The sequence below is a fragment of the Anguilla anguilla genome, chromosome 8 (assembly GCF_013347855.1).
Source record: "Anguilla anguilla isolate fAngAng1 chromosome 8, fAngAng1.pri, whole genome shotgun sequence".
NCBI classification, from domain to species: Eukaryota; Metazoa; Chordata; class Actinopteri; order Anguilliformes; family Anguillidae; genus Anguilla; species Anguilla anguilla.
The window spans coordinates 14,765,303-14,782,401 of record NC_049208.1 but is presented as its reverse complement, the minus strand read 5'-3'; the positions used below and the strand labels follow the sequence as shown (position 1 = coordinate 14,782,401).

Genomic DNA, 17,099 nt, shown 5'->3' with positions numbered 1-17,099 from the left:
GTAAGTGCACTTTGCATTGCTTTGTCTGAAGTGGTTGTCCATCAGTGATTAATTATTTATACCCTAGCCATTCTCAGGAAGTTAGATTGAAGTTGAATCTTATGGCTACTGCTTGTAAGTTTGTAAGTTTTTGCAAAAACATTTACTATTGACTTTACAATGCTCTGAAGACTGATTAATGGCCATAGTGTGAAGCAGGCAGTTTAAAGAGAGTCTCACATTCATTAACAAAAGCCTTTCTATTGCATTTCAATGCCACATAGTTGATCTAGCTTCAAGGACCCTGGTTTTGCCACTATTTGCATATTAAGACTGTGGAAACAAATGGTTTTACTAATGTGTTTTGTTGCCTATACTTCACACAAATCCCCTGTCTGGAAAGTCCCCTAAAACCAAGACCTGCTTCAGTTATAGGCACATTTGCTCTGGGATTCATACTCCTGCAGGGAGAGCAGTGTAAAATATATTGAAATGTGATTTCGTGGCATTTAAAGGTTCCAAATCATCCAGTCAAGTAGCAAAGAATGCTAAGCTACTTAAAAAAAAGCTTAAAACCCATGTAGCTCTCAGATTTAGAGCCATGCTTGGATGATATTTCAATGACTTTCCACAGTGTGTTCTTTTTTTAGCTTCAAATCACAACCCCGTCGCAAGTTTAGAAAATGTCTACCATTGCCATGTTTCATTTCGAATTTACAAAGAAGGGTGCATGCTGTGTGACATTGGGCACTGTTCATATAAGGGTGTGGCATGTGGCTTGCAGTTCACTAGGTGGCAGTAATGTGCAGCAATTCACACAATAGTAACCTGTGCTCAGCTGGGCTAGAACAGTATCAATGTCTAATTGCTCTGATCAATTGTTCTAATAAAAAAATGATTGACACTACATCTATAAAGGTTGAGATACAAAATATTATGATAGAGTGTTCTTTACTTTCTGCTAATATTCAATATTCTTATGATTTGCTTCCTTGTCTTTGAATGCAACATGTGAAAGTGGGTGTATTATACTTCAAAGACCAGTCTTCATGCTGCATTAATGGGCAAAGATTGAATGTAATGTGCACAGCTGTGTTCCTGTAGCTGCTAATATAATTTCCTGCAGTGTTTATGTTGATATTGCCATTACCCTCAGTCACCTTGCAGCAGTGGCTAAATCTCCTTCGTTTCTGTGCCATTAAGGGAAGAATCATAGGCTGCCATCAAGGTTGGTTTTCTTCAGATAGAAAATCCTGTAAAGACAAGTTCTTGTTTTTGTGAAGTCCCTGTGCTGAAAGGCTGACAGATCGGAGCTGGAAAATCTACAGTGATATTCAAAAATGTCCTGTAATGTACAGCCTGAGCTATCCTGGTCTTGGGTGAAAATGTACTCATGGGTATGTGTGAAATGTGGCATCGGCTGTCTTTTCCTCCCTAGCTGTGGGGTTGCTGAGATGGACTGATCTTGGTTTTCTCCACAGGAGCTTTCTATATGCTTGCCAATACAAGCCCAGTTTTGTACTGAGGGAAAAGATCAATATTGATTTAACAGGCAGAAATAATGACCAGATTTGTGATTTTTCTTTTGAAGAAAAAAAAACACTTATTTGATGGATGATTAAATAGGTCACCTAGCCAGATTAGAGGGAAAATAGAAATACCATAGGTTTGCTAGAATCAAGAAAAACAGTGATTGGAAATGTTTAATTTATATATTTTTTGAAGAAAAATTAATGAATATTGCATGGAGGCAGATGAATTTTGGAGCACGTGGACCAGTGAGTGCAGATTCTGCAGATGCTACTTGGGAGTAAAAGGAGATAGTAGAGGGAGGGAAAAAATCACAACATTACCTTCTGTGAGAGTGACTGTGAGCGTACAGTATTGTATGTGCATCTGTGTGATTATGTGTGTGTCAATGCATTAGGGATGTTGTCGAATACAAATACTATATTCGGCAACACTTGAATAATGCATTCCTCTCTGAATGCTTTCTCCTACCGAATTTGGCGTTTCTTCCCACCTCTTCAATGCCATTCGCTCAAAAATCAGGACCAAGTTTCTCAATTAGACACACACACACACACACACCTGCAGAGAGATAGTGAGTGAGAGTTTCTATTAAGATTAGATATGGGACAGCGATGCCATGGGGCTTTGGGGACTTTAAAATGAAAATTACTCCAACTTCGTAAATGCCATATCCCGATCCTTCCACGACTCTCCTAAATATAAAAACTGCATTTAAAAAAAATAAATAGACAACAACAGGTGTTTTTACCCAGGTGCGAACGTGTCGCCGTCTGCTTCGGCACGCTATTCTATAATTGAATGACCGGTGCTTTGACACAAATTTCCCAATAAAGCGCTATCAAAACAAAATCTGCGCATATAATCGCACAAAATTAATTCACTGCAATTGTGATGAAGTTGATAGAACAAAATTGGACTTTGTTCAAAGTGAGAAACGCATGAAATTTGTTAGACACACTTCATTTGTCAAAATAAAACAATACCTGTATGCTATCTGCATAATGCTGCTGTGTTCTGGGTTTTGCGACCTTCATCGACTTTGAGGTTCAATCGATGGATTGGTCTCGGGACGGGATGACCCCACCTGCCACCTGGAGTGCGTGCTCAAACATTCGGAAGTGTCCCTAAGGCTTTGGCCTATCCGTCACCATCTGTTTTTTCAGCCTCAATTACATCTGTAAGCCCCGCCACAGCATGTTGATAGATGTCAGGAGGCGCCTTCAGAGCAATAATCAATTCCCGCATCCATCACCACGTTTGGAGCTCCGCCATCATTTGCTTTGGTCTTATCTGAACTCCCTTTCCCCCTTCTGAAGCTTTTTTTTTTTGCTGAAATTCCAGTCGTTGACACACAACTCAATCCTACAGGCTTAAATCACATTTGATCCTGCGATAAAATGGTTCAGCAAATGTAATCTAATAATTGGTGTTCAAGGAAAAATCTCTTTAACAGGTAGGACTGTCTTCTGTGTGTGAATAAGAAGGATAGTCAAAATGTGAACTTGTGTACTACGTAAGGAAACACTGATTAAGACATATCCCTGACATATTTATTCATTGGCATGGTGTAGTGCATAACTGTTTGTGTAGTTTGATTCTTTAGTAATGGTGAAACAGCTCCACAAATAGAGACAATAGTGCATACAATTGCTGTTCACATATCCATCAGACAGCAGGATATACTGGTCTTATACCACAAGTTGAGCAACCAAAGGTGACAGCTTGATATTTGAGGCTTAAAACAGTAGGTAGATGTACATGCCCAAATCCATTCACCCAGTTATCACAAACATCAACCAATTTTATTTCCTGGTTGTTTTTCCAAATGGTTTTTGCTATAATCTTTCATGTATGCATGCTTTCTAACCATGTACTGCATGGCTGCATTCAGCTAATATAGATATATTTGCAATTTACATTTTAATTCACATGTTAACGGAGGCAGTAATTCACACATTCGTTCATGTGGTAATTCATTTAAATATGAGAACACTTACATTTAAATGTAGGGGCTTTTATGCTACGCAGACACCGTATGTCATACACACCAAGCATCTCAGTCCCCATTGAGCAAAACCATGTTGTGCAGCTTCAAACTATTATTGGTGGGCTACTGGGTGGCTAATCATGTTTAGGCAATGTCCCAGTGTGTGGATGGGGCCACTGGTCTGTAATCAAATCCATGACCATGGCTGGCAGCCCTCCATGGCAAAGCTTAATAGCATTGCCCGGGGGTTCATCAGCAGGGATAAAACATGTCTCATTGCTCATGAGTGACCTCTACTGGTCAGTCTGGCACCAGCTGTCCCTGCATTCTCAGGCTGTAAATGTCCTCCTTCTACTCGAGTCTGTGTGAGCTATACTTGTGAACTGTGGCATAGAAAGAAGCTGACAGGCATGTCTTGTAGGAGAGCATGTGCTCTCCTTTATTGATAACAGAGGCTATAGAGATGTGTGTTGCTTGTGAATACAAGTGCCCTTTTGAACAGCATGTCCTTCACAATCTAAAGACAGATATTTGTTTACTTCCACAGATTTCTTGAAAAGGCAGAATCTCAGAAACTCTAAATTGAATGGAACAATTATATTGTGCTTCTTTCAACAGAACATGTGGAGTCCAATTATCAAAAAATATAGTGCTGAAAGAAACCGTTGTATTACCAATTGCAAAATCTGTAAGGGAATCTTTGCAATAGAAAACTTATAGTCCAAACACTGACCATTCTGGCTAAATTTCAGTATGCACTGTTTATTGTCATATCCATTTTCTCTGGCACCCTGAATGTTCAATTCCATACTAAAACCTAACATAGACTGCACAATTAATATCATATGATAAACAATACTACTGTTAAACTGTGCTTGCAGTAAACTGTACGTATGGTACAGACTCATGGCAAATACGTACATTACACAGATCATCCACAGTACCACTGGCTCTACTTTCCAGAACCAGTCAGCAATATTGTAATTGTGTAGGAGGAGCTACCACTCACATTGTATTTCACTAAAAGCTCTTTGTCTGGAGTGGTATTGTAGCGTAAACTACATACAGTGTAAGCATATTGCTATAATTGTAGTACATGGATGAATCTGCTAATTAGGAGTCTATTTAGCTGGTCATGATCATGTACAGTGCTGTTCATTTGCTAGGTTGCTTTATTGGTGCTGAAATGTGTTAATGGGAGCTGCCCATTGGCTAACCTGCTTTGTTGGTGCCAAAATGCTTCCTGGGAGCTGTCCACTGAATAATTTGCTTTGTTGGTGTCAAAATGCTTCATGCGAGCTGTCCACTGAGTAACCTGCTTTGTTGGTGCTGAATTGCTTCCTGGGAGCTGTCCATTGGCTAACCTGCTTTGTTGGTGCTGAATTGCTTCCTGGGAGATGTCCACTGAGTAACCTGCTTTGTTGGTGCTGAATTGCTTCCTGGGAGCTGTCCATTGGCTAACCTGCTTTGTTGGTGCTGAATTGCTTCCTGGGAGCTGTCCATTGGCTAATCTGCTTTGTTGGTGCTGAAATGCTTCATGCGAGCTGTCCATGGGCTGGCTAACTTTGATGATTCTGAAATGCATTATGGGAGCCTTTGCTAACCTGCTTTGTCTCTGCTGAAAGTTCTCAGAGGATTGGTTCAGTGTCTGCAGTGCTTTGTGGTGCTGAAGTGCCCTTGGCACCAGCCCTTTTCCACCTTTGTTTGTTGGAGCTAAATTCAATTAAAAAAAATAAAAAAACAAATGTGCTTGTAAAATGTACTCCATAGCCTTTTAATGACTATTTCCAACCCATCAGAACAGCCAGCTCTTATTTAAATGTTTTATTTAAACTTACATTGAGTAGAAAGTGTGTGCACCATTGTATTTATAATGTAAAAGGATTTGGAGGTCGCTTAGCTTTTGTGAGGGGATACTATGCAGCACTGCCTGAGTTAAGTGGACATGGTGGGCATCCTTTCACACAGTCAGTGAAATGGTCTCATAAAAAGCGTGAAACTTGCTCTTAAGCATGTTTTGGCAGTAATCAGTCTCAGGGGAGAAAGCACAAGGCACAGACCAATGCCCGCTGCACACTATGAATGTAATTATATGCCATTTCACTGTGTTTTCATCAAGCGGTTCCTTCCATTATTCAGAGGAAGTTATTTGCTTCCCACGGGGCCTGAACATTAGGTTTATGAGGCAAGACCTCACATGATAACCTGTGATGACCAAGAGAAGAATTAATTGATAAATTCATTTTCTGACTTGTTATTTCTCACTTGTCTCTGACTCTCTTCATATTATAACTCTTTGCTGGGGGCTACACTCTTTGCTCTTTGCTACACTCAAACTTGTACAATTAAATTGAATCATACAGCAGATGTTCCACTGTGTCTGATTCATATGGCTAAATCCAAGAAAATAAATAATAAAAAAAGAAACCTTGTGGTCCCAAATTATTTGGCACAAGGTGGTTCTCAACAAAGAGCAACTATATTTAATTCATAGCAATTATGGTTAAAATAAGGAAAAAACTCCCATCAGTGAGTATACATTGCTCATTGAGGCTTAGCAGTGGAGTGCATTGCCTACTGGCACTACTGATAGCATCCCTTGCCTGCAAAAGGGATATTCCGCTACTTCGAGCACTTGCCGCAGCTCTGGCTCATCGAGCATGTGCTATCACTTCTCCCGGAGATTCGGGATGGCTTTGCCCCACCGGGGACTGAAGGCGGGGCGGGAGATCTGCCGAGATTACGCCAGACCCAGGGCAGCGTCCTTCGCCGTGCCGTAGCCGACTCCAGCTCATGTTAATTCACACTGGAGCGGAGGGTCACGCTGCAAGGTCCTGCCTTTCCGCGCGCAGGTACGCTCAGAAAATGACACGGTGTGAAAACAATTGTGGTACAAATAAGCTTTGTGGAGGCCCTGCTCAAATCCTGGGGTGATTGTAAGACCAATGGGATTTTCTTGGCTTTTTCTGATTTGTGCTGTTTCTGTGTGTTCAGACGGTGTGGTAATGTGTCCTCCCGGTTCTCACTGAACCTAGACATTGTGGCTCAATTTTCTTTTCTGAAATGGTAAAATTGTCAGTGATTTGTCGACACAAATAGTATGCTTTTTTTGTTACTTCTGTAGATGTTCAGCTACAGAATTAATGTACTGTGCTGTGAAATCAAAAACCAGAGAAGCAAACCTAAAATTCTGCCAACTGCACCATGCTCAAACCAAAAGAATTACCCCTCTCCTGAATCTGCTTCTAAAATAAGAACCGCCTTTAATCTTGGTATATTTGGAACAGGTCGATGGGTATGATTTCACTTTGCAAGCAATCAGACCCTTCTTCAGAAAAAGGGCTCATCAGACTCTGCACAATTCTTATGCCATTTTAATAGCTTTTTTTATTTTTATTTTTTTTACTTATTTGTGTGTTGCATGGTTTACCTAGACTAATTTAGCAGAGTGTAATTCATTCATCATGCCAGTGCAAATCACTGCTCTCAGGTTGCTAGTGGGAGGTTGGAGGGGATTTTTCAAACACGGCTCGGGTGAATCTCAATTAAGCAGGTATCTGAAGTGCCCATAATGCATCACTGCAACGCCGGGATAACGTGGGCCCAGCTCTTCAAAGGAGAGAGATAAAGCAAGACAATGCTTGTGACTGAATTTAATGTGATCTCTCGCTTTTACTCCTGTTCTCCAGGCCAATTATTTGTCAGAGCGGCCTTCCCTTTGGAAAAGTAAAACTTTATTATTCGGCTCCACTTAGCAACTTGACCTAGCCATTCCTAACATTGTTTTCACCGCCATCTTGTGAATGAGAACACATTCTACTACATAACACAATACATATAATGATGATGAAGTTACTCCAACAGCATTGCAATGCGGAAGGCTGGGATTCAACCAACATTTGTCTTCAAATTTTGACTAACAATTAAAAGCAGAGATTTTTTCCCCTTTGTAACAGATTTTGGAAGTTGGGGGAATCACGAAAACAAACTCGCCAAACTGTGATTGCGAAAAAGGAGTGTAACGTTTGCATTTACTTGTAAGTGAAAGTCTAAGCATAATGCGCTCCCCAAGGAACATTAATCTTGCCGGTATAACTGCGATTGGTTGCTGCAATCACTACAGCTGCCACCGTCGCAATTATCACACTGTGAACCGTTTCTCAAATCATTTTCAGCAGATGCTAATCAACCACAGTACTATATGTTGCACTATATAATTATAATTAATTTGTTTGGCAGAAACCCTGACACTGTTGACATGTTTCGCATTTTCACAGCTGTTTATCCCTCTTAAGCAATTCAGGTCAACTACCAGGTACAATGCTCTCCTGAAGACCGAACCTGCAATGTTATTGTAGCACGCTCAACTCCCTACACACTCTTCCACACTGTTGCGCAGAGAAGTATGTCCTGTATCATCGCACTTTAAACATGCTTTGCAAATCCTAATAAGCATGTGTATGCTTACATGTGGGAAACTTAGACTGCACAGCGGCACTATATAGGTTTCTGAAGAATACCTAGGATAAGGCTTCCTGAAGAAAACAGCAGTGAAAAAAAACATCATTTTTCACTCTGTCAGTCAGTCAATTAATCCAGAACCTTCACAGAACAGTGTTTAAACAAACCTGCCTTGTTGGGCATACATCACTGGCTTTCTCTTCGTCATCATCTCAAACTGCAACCATGAGTGGAAGGCTGCTGTCAAAGCTTCAGAATCACGACATGCATTTGGTGACGCACTGCAATGAACGCTAACACCATCTGTAGCAGCAAGGCAGGAAAATGACCCAAAACTAGTCTTTTTTTATTTATTTATGAAGACCATTTATATTCTGGCCAGAATGTATATGGGGATTTTTTTATGTACCAGACAACGAGTGAAATGTCATGACACAACAAATAATGTAAAAGTTCAGAGGGTTTGAAGCTGCATGCCAAGATAATGTCAGTTGCTCAGATTTACGGATTTCCACCAATCACCAGCAGGCAAAGGATGTGACAGCTTCTGTGAAAGGTTCTCACTATAAAATAAATATTTTACCTTGAGGTATAAACAGTTTGCCTTAAAAATCTCTGCCATTATAACTGTGTATCATTACACTGTCGAACAAGTCAGGATTGTTCCCTCCATGGTTTACCAATTTTCCCATATTTAATATAAACACACAACGTCATTAATGATTCATGTTGCCCTGAATACATTTGTTCTATTTCCCCCAAAAGACCATCTCACCTTTTCTATAAACTCAATCTCATTATAAACAGGCTATCTGTCTCCATGATAGAAAATGATTTGGCTGCGTGAGATAGAGTGCCATATAGTGCAAAGACAATTTTTTCGATATTCACAGTGCATGGTCATTTGATGCAATATCTGAGATTAATACGTCTGCTTCTCAAATAAATAATTTATTTGTTGTTGCAGGAAGGATTATCATGGGTATCATACAAATTACATTGATGTGAATGTTTAATTTTATATCATATAAGATTGGACAGCATTTTATTTTCGTTGCAGTTCCTCTCCCTTAATAGTGTCTTTGCCTGCTGGTTATTTTTGTGTGACTGAGGAAACGAGAGGGGTTGAATTATTGGCTCATGGACTGGGATCATTAACGGGTTCTCAAAACTTTGATGGTCACGGGTGCATTACAATATATTTTACATTTTAAACGGTCTTGTCTCAGTAGAATGAGAAATTCCAAAGGGATAGCAACATTCAAAATGTAGATTTGTGTATTAAAAGCTTACAACTGTGTTATGAGTTTCATCATTGGTTGAGATTGTTCATGTTCATGTTGAAATTGGAGTAGGCTATAGGCCTAGCCTACTGCTGGAAGGAACTTACATTAGCCTAACCAATACTTTATAGAACAGTGTTAATAGACGGCATATACCCATTTCAAATATTGTATTCTCTGACAGAAAAGGCATGTCGCTGACAATTAGGCATAATTAAGTTTTTTTTTTTTAAATATGAAAATTAGCTCATCTACAACACCTGGAGATCTAGTAGACTGAAGTTGTATTACTGAACTAACCATAATGTTATTTCAGGATTTTTCATTTAATAATAATTCCACCCACCCATTACTAGCAGGTAGCTTATCCTGGGCAGGGTCATGGGTGCTAGAGCCTGTCCCAGCGTGCACTGGGCTAGGGGGCAGGAATGCAACCTGGACAGGCTGCCAATCCTTCGTAGGGCACATACACCACTCGCTCACCATTCACCCACACACATGCATACCTATGAGCAATTGAGAGTTTCCAATTAGCTTACCAGCATGTCTGTGGGAGGAAACTGGAGTACCCAGAGGAAACCCACACAGGGAGAACATGCAAACTCCACCCAGAAAGGTCGAGGCCGGATTTAAACAGAGAACCTTCTTGCTGTGAGGTGACAGTGCTACCCACTGCATCACCGTGCCACCCTTAGTTAGAATTAATTTCCTGAATTAAAAATGAATTGACTCCACGATGACATTAGAAGAAATAAAAAAGTATTAATTTTAATTGTTGTGATTCTACACGCCCTGCTATGGCATGTTTAACAGTCAAACAAAATTAAAAACTGACAACGTAGGCTACTGGCTTGTAAATTGCAAGTGAACCATGAAACATTTATCTTATCAAAACACGCACTGGCAAAAATGAATGACTATACTGCTGAAGCCTACCTTCAAAGCTAAACTTGATGTAGGCTTTGGGTTCAACTTGCAGATATTTTGCTTTCTCTAAATTGTTCCTAGCTTCAAAGACCAACATGCACTTTATGTTTGTTTCCTGTGCGTTTCTGGAGTGAAAATTATTGAAAAAAGTTTTAAGTATTGAAGTATTGGCATTAGCCTACAGTATTTTTTCTACGAAAAGTAGTCTATACTGTATGTCTAGGCTGAAACGCTTACAATGCCTTGTGCCTTTTAATACTGAGTTTGCAATGCCAAATAGTCTATTTTAAAATGCTTTTCGATATCAGCACACCTGTCTAGCTCCAACACGCTATTGCATTATTTGCAGTTTTGGTTGTGTTGCGTTGTGTTGCGTTGGCTGTACGGTTGGGAAATGCAGTGCGAGTGAATGGGAACTCGCATCAACCGTCCGTCTCCTATCTCAGTTTCCTGAGGTGGTTGGTTGCCAGGCAGTTATCACAGCGCTCGTGACGATTCCAGTGACTGTGGCTCGCGCTGCTTCCCTGCGATATAGAGGCTGAGCATCAGTATCTCCTTCCTCGTACGTCTTCGCAGATTAGCACCCAAATCATTTAGTGGTTGCATTTTGCTGGGGGGTCTTTCGATCTCTCGAGCCACTCAGAATCGTTTGCTACTGAGATTGAATTCCAAGTCTTGTTCGCGGTACTTTGGTGGCTCCAGTCTGAATTTTTGCGGTTCACAGCTGTGTGATCCCTGCGATAGGTTATAATGACTTCAGCCAAGGAGACCAATGCACCAGCGAAACCAGCTCAACAGCAAGATCAGGTACTACTCTTCTGTGTTTTAGTGCTTTATTTGTTTTCTAAATGTTTAAATATGCGTGTTCCTTTGGTTAAGGGAAGCAAAACCTAAACCAGCACTGTTCATATGCTCAATTTATCTACACAGTATTATAATGAAACGCTGAAAATAATGTTGTGGACGTAAAACGCCGCGTTTTCAGTAATTGCATAATTTAGGTAAGTCATCTTCTTGAGCATGGGAACTTGCGGAATGTATTAATTTCAGTGTAGTGCTTTGAAAGCAGCCATTCACTGGCTGCAGATCAGCGAAACGACACAGAATTAAGCCCAGCTGTTTCTGGTGGACTATTCTGTATGTTCGACAATGCATCACGGATATGATGAGTATCGCTTCGACTGACGAAGTACAGTTCATTTCCTATAGAACTCGGGCGACAATAGGCTAGTTAATAGTCCGTCGGTCTCCGCATATTTGGTCAACGATGGAAAGTGACCTACAGTGAATGATGTTTAAAGTATATGAAATGCTGCTCTTTTTAAATAGAAACGTTTACACGAACGGCGCGTTTTATTACCGATTGGCGCAATGGCAGGGTTACCTGCAACCAGCAATGTGAAGTCGCTTGAATAAGAACAAGGTTCCTACTTCCTACTCAGCGTGTTTCAGTGCCTTGGTATTATAACATTACAAATCGCGTAAATTAACTCCTACCCATATACATTTATGCACTGATTACAGCTCCCATTTCACATAAGTGAGTAAGCATTGAAAGAGACACCCTGAGTTCTGAAGCACTAACCTGAGTGAGTGCAAGTAACAGGCAACAGGAAACTTGTTGAGGACTTTTTTTTGCCAGTGTCCTCAACTTAGACACTCAGAATGAAATTGAGTAAAATATAGCAAATATATTGAAGGTTATTTAAACATCCAAGCACTTGAAGAATTCAATAACCGTTGATGTCACACACACAAAAAAACGTGCTGCATAAAATCAAATGTGCACACACAGATACACACCGACACATGCTTTTCCCAGTAAAATGTGTACTGCTTTTTCTTTTTTGTGACCTGGTGCATGCTGTGCTAGCTGCCTCTTTCTAGTGCCCTGTGCAAGTGGAAAAGCCTGTGTTTGGTGGGAGGAAGGCGGTGTGACAGTGCGTTCCCTTTGCCAAAAGACATGGATGATCGCGTGCTGAAACTACTTTGCATTGGTCTACCTGCTGCAGTGACTTGTTCCATAGCAGTGGGTTTGTCAACAGTGAGCCAACCGGTTCCTTTCGTCCCACAGTCTGGCAGAATTATTCATTTTTTTCTTCTTTTATTTTTGTCCATTTTAAAATGAGTACCTTGGGCACATGGTCACTTGCTGAAATTTTTATTTAAAATCCTCCTTATTCCGTAATTAACGGATGGGACAGAGCAAACACCAGTCCTGTAAGTCAACACGAGTGATGGAGAAATTTCGGCAAAATTGCTATTTTGACAATTAGTTTCATAATCAGTTACTTATTAGCTACATAATCAGTTTCTTATGTTGCCAATTTGTCTGCTAGCCAGCTAACTGAATACACACATTAGTGCCAATGCGGTGGAATAAAAATTGCCTGTAAATTTGCTCAGCTACAGTAGCTATTTGGCTGTTACTTCACCTTTTATTATGTACATGTTCCATATGTATATATGGAAAAAGCTCCCAGAGACAGTGCAACATTGTGACAGTGCGTCACTTTATTCAGAGTCACCTGTGCCTTAACTTCTGGATCTGGATCCAGTCATGTCTTCTTACTGGTCATGGTCTTCAACGTTTTTGCGTAATTATCCTGCATATTTTTTCCTGTGCACTCATTTTTTCCGTTAATGTCTATGCCAAAATAAAAATGTGCCGGCCGTTAAAAAATAAATAAACCTCAACATTGCTTTTGGACTGTAAGTGTTCATTATTGCACTTATGAGAAAATAAGATAGCCCAGAACTGAAAAAAAAAAATGCTTTTCACATGCTTTAGTACAGCTGAAAAGCTGTGCTCATGATTATTGCATGGGAAAATGTTCATTAAAACATAATGTGCAAAAAAGACATCCTTAATGCCATACTTTGGGGAACATGCACTATGATTGTTCTGCTAAATCACATTTGCTTCTGGTACAATTTTCTATGGCTGGGTTCCCATGTTCACTGAGTGTAAATAATTGATTTTTGGGGCATTGTGAGGACTCACCAAAGCTACACATTAGCCAGTGCTTTAAGGGGCACCAATCTGAGCCATGGATGTTTTTGTCAAGTCTCTTCTTAATATGAACCATGTCAGATTTGTGCATGAATGAATGTGGTCCCATCTTTGCCGTAAATAATTAATTTCAATGTTGTGTTTTTTTTAAAGCTAGTAATTTCTCATTAAATGTTAACGTCATCTTGTAAGGTATGTAACCTGAGATGCTGCTTGGGCATTGACAGCACCCCATCAGTTGGAGGTGCAACCAGAAGGGCAGCCCAATTCTACAAACATGGCAGGGTTCCAGGCTCCTAATTCCTATGAGAGCTCTGTAGTTACTGTAAGCGCCTCTCAGTAAAAAAACAGTTGATCTCGATTGATGCAGCCACACAATAATAATAATAATAATAATAATAAGCCTTATATAACACATTTTGAACACACAATGCCATTCAATGTACTTTACAGAAAAAGTGACAGAAATTAAAGAGGACAAGACAAAAAAGTAAAATATATATTAAATAGAAATAAAGAAATTAATAAAAATAAAACACGAACTGAAAGCAACCTCTCCGTAAGTTTTTGTCCTAGATAATGGGATGGACAACATGAGGGAATCTGAGGATTTGAGAGCTCCGACATGAACATGTTTTACTTGACACTCATTTAATTAGTCTGGGGCAAGTCCAATTTTAGAATATTGTTTGGAAATGATGGGCCTAACTTTAGCAGTATTCCTTAAATGGTAAAAAGCAGTTTTGGCCACATTTCTCATAAGTGCATCAATATCCAGGTTGCTACAAAATAAAATGACCAGGTTTTTCCCGAGAAGTGACATTTAAAGCCCTAGTTCTAAAATATAGAAGAGTGTCATCTGGATAACAGTGTACATTTATGCTGTGTTTGCAGATAAGAGTCCCTAACTGGAGTGTGTGTAGGCTACACAGGATAGGTCCTAGGATTGAGCCCTGGGGTACACCACATGTAATGCTGACTCTTTTTGAAGAAAAAACTAAGCAATGCAGTCAAATAGCATTCTGTAGCCCACCCTGCCTTTTCCCCATCATTGTGTTGAGGGATAATTAATAAACTATCGCCAGAGGAGGCAAGAGCTTCCCTGTTCATACACTCAGCAGAACGGCTCTGGGCTCTGGTTCAGGTGGAAATACAGAAAAACTTACTCTGATACCATTGAGAATAAGAATCCAATTGATACTTTTGGAATAGTAGCAGAGATAAAAAGATGAGGTGGAGATGGGCCGAGCTGGCATTATTAATGGAACTGCAGAGCATCATTTGCTGTGGATCTCTCTGAGGCGTAATTACCCGTGATACAGGAGCTACTGTTTTGATGTGTTGGGAATAGTCTGAAGTCTGCCTACACTGCAATGCACCATTATGTGTGTCTCAACGATTGGAGTATGCATGTTTTTTCAAGGAAGTGTACAACATGTATCACTAATGGAAGGAACTATATTGAAATAAGATTTATGTCATATAAACCTTCTCTCTCCCAAGGAAATGCCAGCAGCCTGCCCTGGCACTAGAACATTTTGGTTATAAATGTCTGGGAATGCTTTGTGTCTTGATTCAAAGGAAGATCTCAAAAATATTTAAGGACTAATTATTGGAGGCTTTTCATCAGTGAATGAACACTGAGAGCATTTTTTGAAAGAACACACATTCATAAGTGTAAACAATTAGAATATATTTTAAGCCATTTGTCTGGGCTATGGGTTCACATCATTAGTTGCTGCTTTGAATACATTACATTTCATGGGATTCAAACCAGATTCAGACCATTAAAACGTCAATGTTTATGCTTTTGTAGGTACTGGCAGTGATATTAAATTATTCAGTGACTCTTTAATACACATATGATGTTACAATTACATATAGGCAAAATATTCAAGTTATATACATAATTGTACCAGGCAGTTCCAGACAAATGCTTTTAGTTTTTTTAATTTTCCAGAAAAGTTTGAAGCTCTGATTACACAAATATTCTGCCGTCCTGCAGGTTGTCATTTCAGCCCTATTTCGGCACACCTGATTTTAGTAATTATCAGCTCAATGAGCTGTTAAACGAGATGTGCTTTGTTAGGGTTGGCGTGATAACCTACTGGATGGTAGATCTCCAGGAAAAGGGCCGGTTAGCCTTGCTCTAAATTAATTAATTTTGTTGACTACTGATCATTTTTGTTAGAAAATAACAGCCTGGTGCCCTTTAAAATTTTCATATTCAAGGACTTTGGGCTTTCTTTTCAGAATGTGCTAGCTAATTATTTAGTGAAATAACTGGACTTGATCTCAAAGGTTGTTAGATTAATATCCCCAGTGGAAGTAAAATAATATATAAAATAATTTAAGTTAATTGAATGGTATTGTATTTATAGGCAAAGAACAACATGCCAGTTGACCTTGGCTGAACATTCTGTTAATTCTCTCTTGCTTTAATTGATGTCTGGGGACACGCTGCATGAGATTAAAAATTATTTAAACCTGGCTTCAAAAACTTTCCATCCATGATGTTCCCAAATTTAGAATGCATATTTTTATGACCTTGAGAGATTTTGATATTCACCTTCTCTGTGTGGAAATTCTTCCCTCTTCATCTCTTATAATTGAAGATCATTGATTCCTCGACACATCTTACCAGAGTTTTTCAAGCTCTGTCCTTTACATGCAGACTCGGAAAAGACACATAGCCTGGCTTTTTTTTTGTTGTTGCTGTAAGGCAGCCATCCAATATGCTGGAGCAAAAATGCAACCCAGAGTCAAGGTCAGAACCAGTAAAAATCGATACAGAACGCAGCGGCGGTTCAAATAATGAGCAAATGATTGCGCACAAAATCACATTTGTCATGCGCATTCGTTTCCTGGTTTAGATTTCCTCCCTGCAAATAAGTGACCGCAGAGCTTACATTTTTCATGCTTCCTGCATGGTGCCCATCCTGGGCAGGATTTCAAAGCCGATTTTTGAGGAGAGAGACCAGAGCGGTTAGCAGAGCAGGTGCACAGAGAGGCTCGGAGGAGGGGTGCCATCGCATGCATTTCCTTTCTGGAATACCAGTACGGCATGGCATTCCCATTACTAGACTAACAGCCTGGCATGGCGTTCCCATTACTGGACTAACAGCCTGGCATGGCGTTCTCGTTCCCCTGCCATCGATTTGTTATTTTTCTCTCCAGCAGGAACGGCGTCGGAAAGATTACATCCTCACGGTTGCTTGTAAACAAAGATCAGTTATTGCCAGGGCTCAAATTGGCCCGTGGAAGCATAGATGCCTTCGCAGTGGCATAAATGATGTTAACGATTTGGCCCCTGTGTTGTGCTGACTGCATTTGGATTAAACACAAGGCTGTTTTTTTTCAGCGTGGAAGGTCAGATTGCCTACAGCGAGGACACACTCTCGTGGAGTGAGAATTGGGACTCGTGAATTACACAAATACAGTCCATACAGAGATTCATACAGAGATGTTAGAGGTGGAAAAAAGTGCAAGGCTCATTCAGAAAATGACTTTCTTTTAGAAATAAGGCTATTTTGGGTAGTCAGCTCTCGTTTTATCACCATTGTACAGTAACTGCATCCTGATGTGATGACATCAGGATGGTCCATGGATAATTAAGTGATTACGATAATAAAGAAACCATTATCTGTCTGACATCTGTCCTTCATGAAAGTGTGTGCCACGCTCATCTGTCATGTTTTTCATGCCAATGCAGCTGAATAGCTGGCTTGTCCTGAACTCTGCTCTGCCACACGTGAAGCAGCCCGGGCCGATGGTTCTCTCTCTGCAACACTGTCCTTGCTTAAATTTTTAAAAAACGTATTTATTTCTTGTCAGGGAAATATTGGCTGCTGCTTTATTTGGAGTTATAGAGACCATCTCTGCAAGCTGACTATCATAATGGCATCGCCTGAGTGAG

General features: G+C 40.1%; 1 protein-coding gene across 5 annotated transcripts in view; it reads left to right on the top strand.

The window, feature by feature from the left end:
* The window catches only part of LOC118234423 (dipeptidyl aminopeptidase-like protein 6), a 162,277-nt gene that overhangs the window by 75,538 nt on the left and 69,640 nt on the right, over positions 1–17,099 (top strand). The window contains exon 1 of one of the 5 annotated variants that reach the window (XM_035430942.1): positions 10,636–10,977. The exons of the other annotated variants lie outside the window; for them this stretch is intronic. Coding sequence (XP_035286833.1) covers positions 10,921–10,977 — 57 coding nt within the window. The 5' untranslated portion in view covers positions 10,636–10,920. Of the gene's footprint in view, positions 1–10,635; positions 10,978–17,099 lie in introns of those variants that run through there. 5 annotated transcript variants of the gene reach the window in all.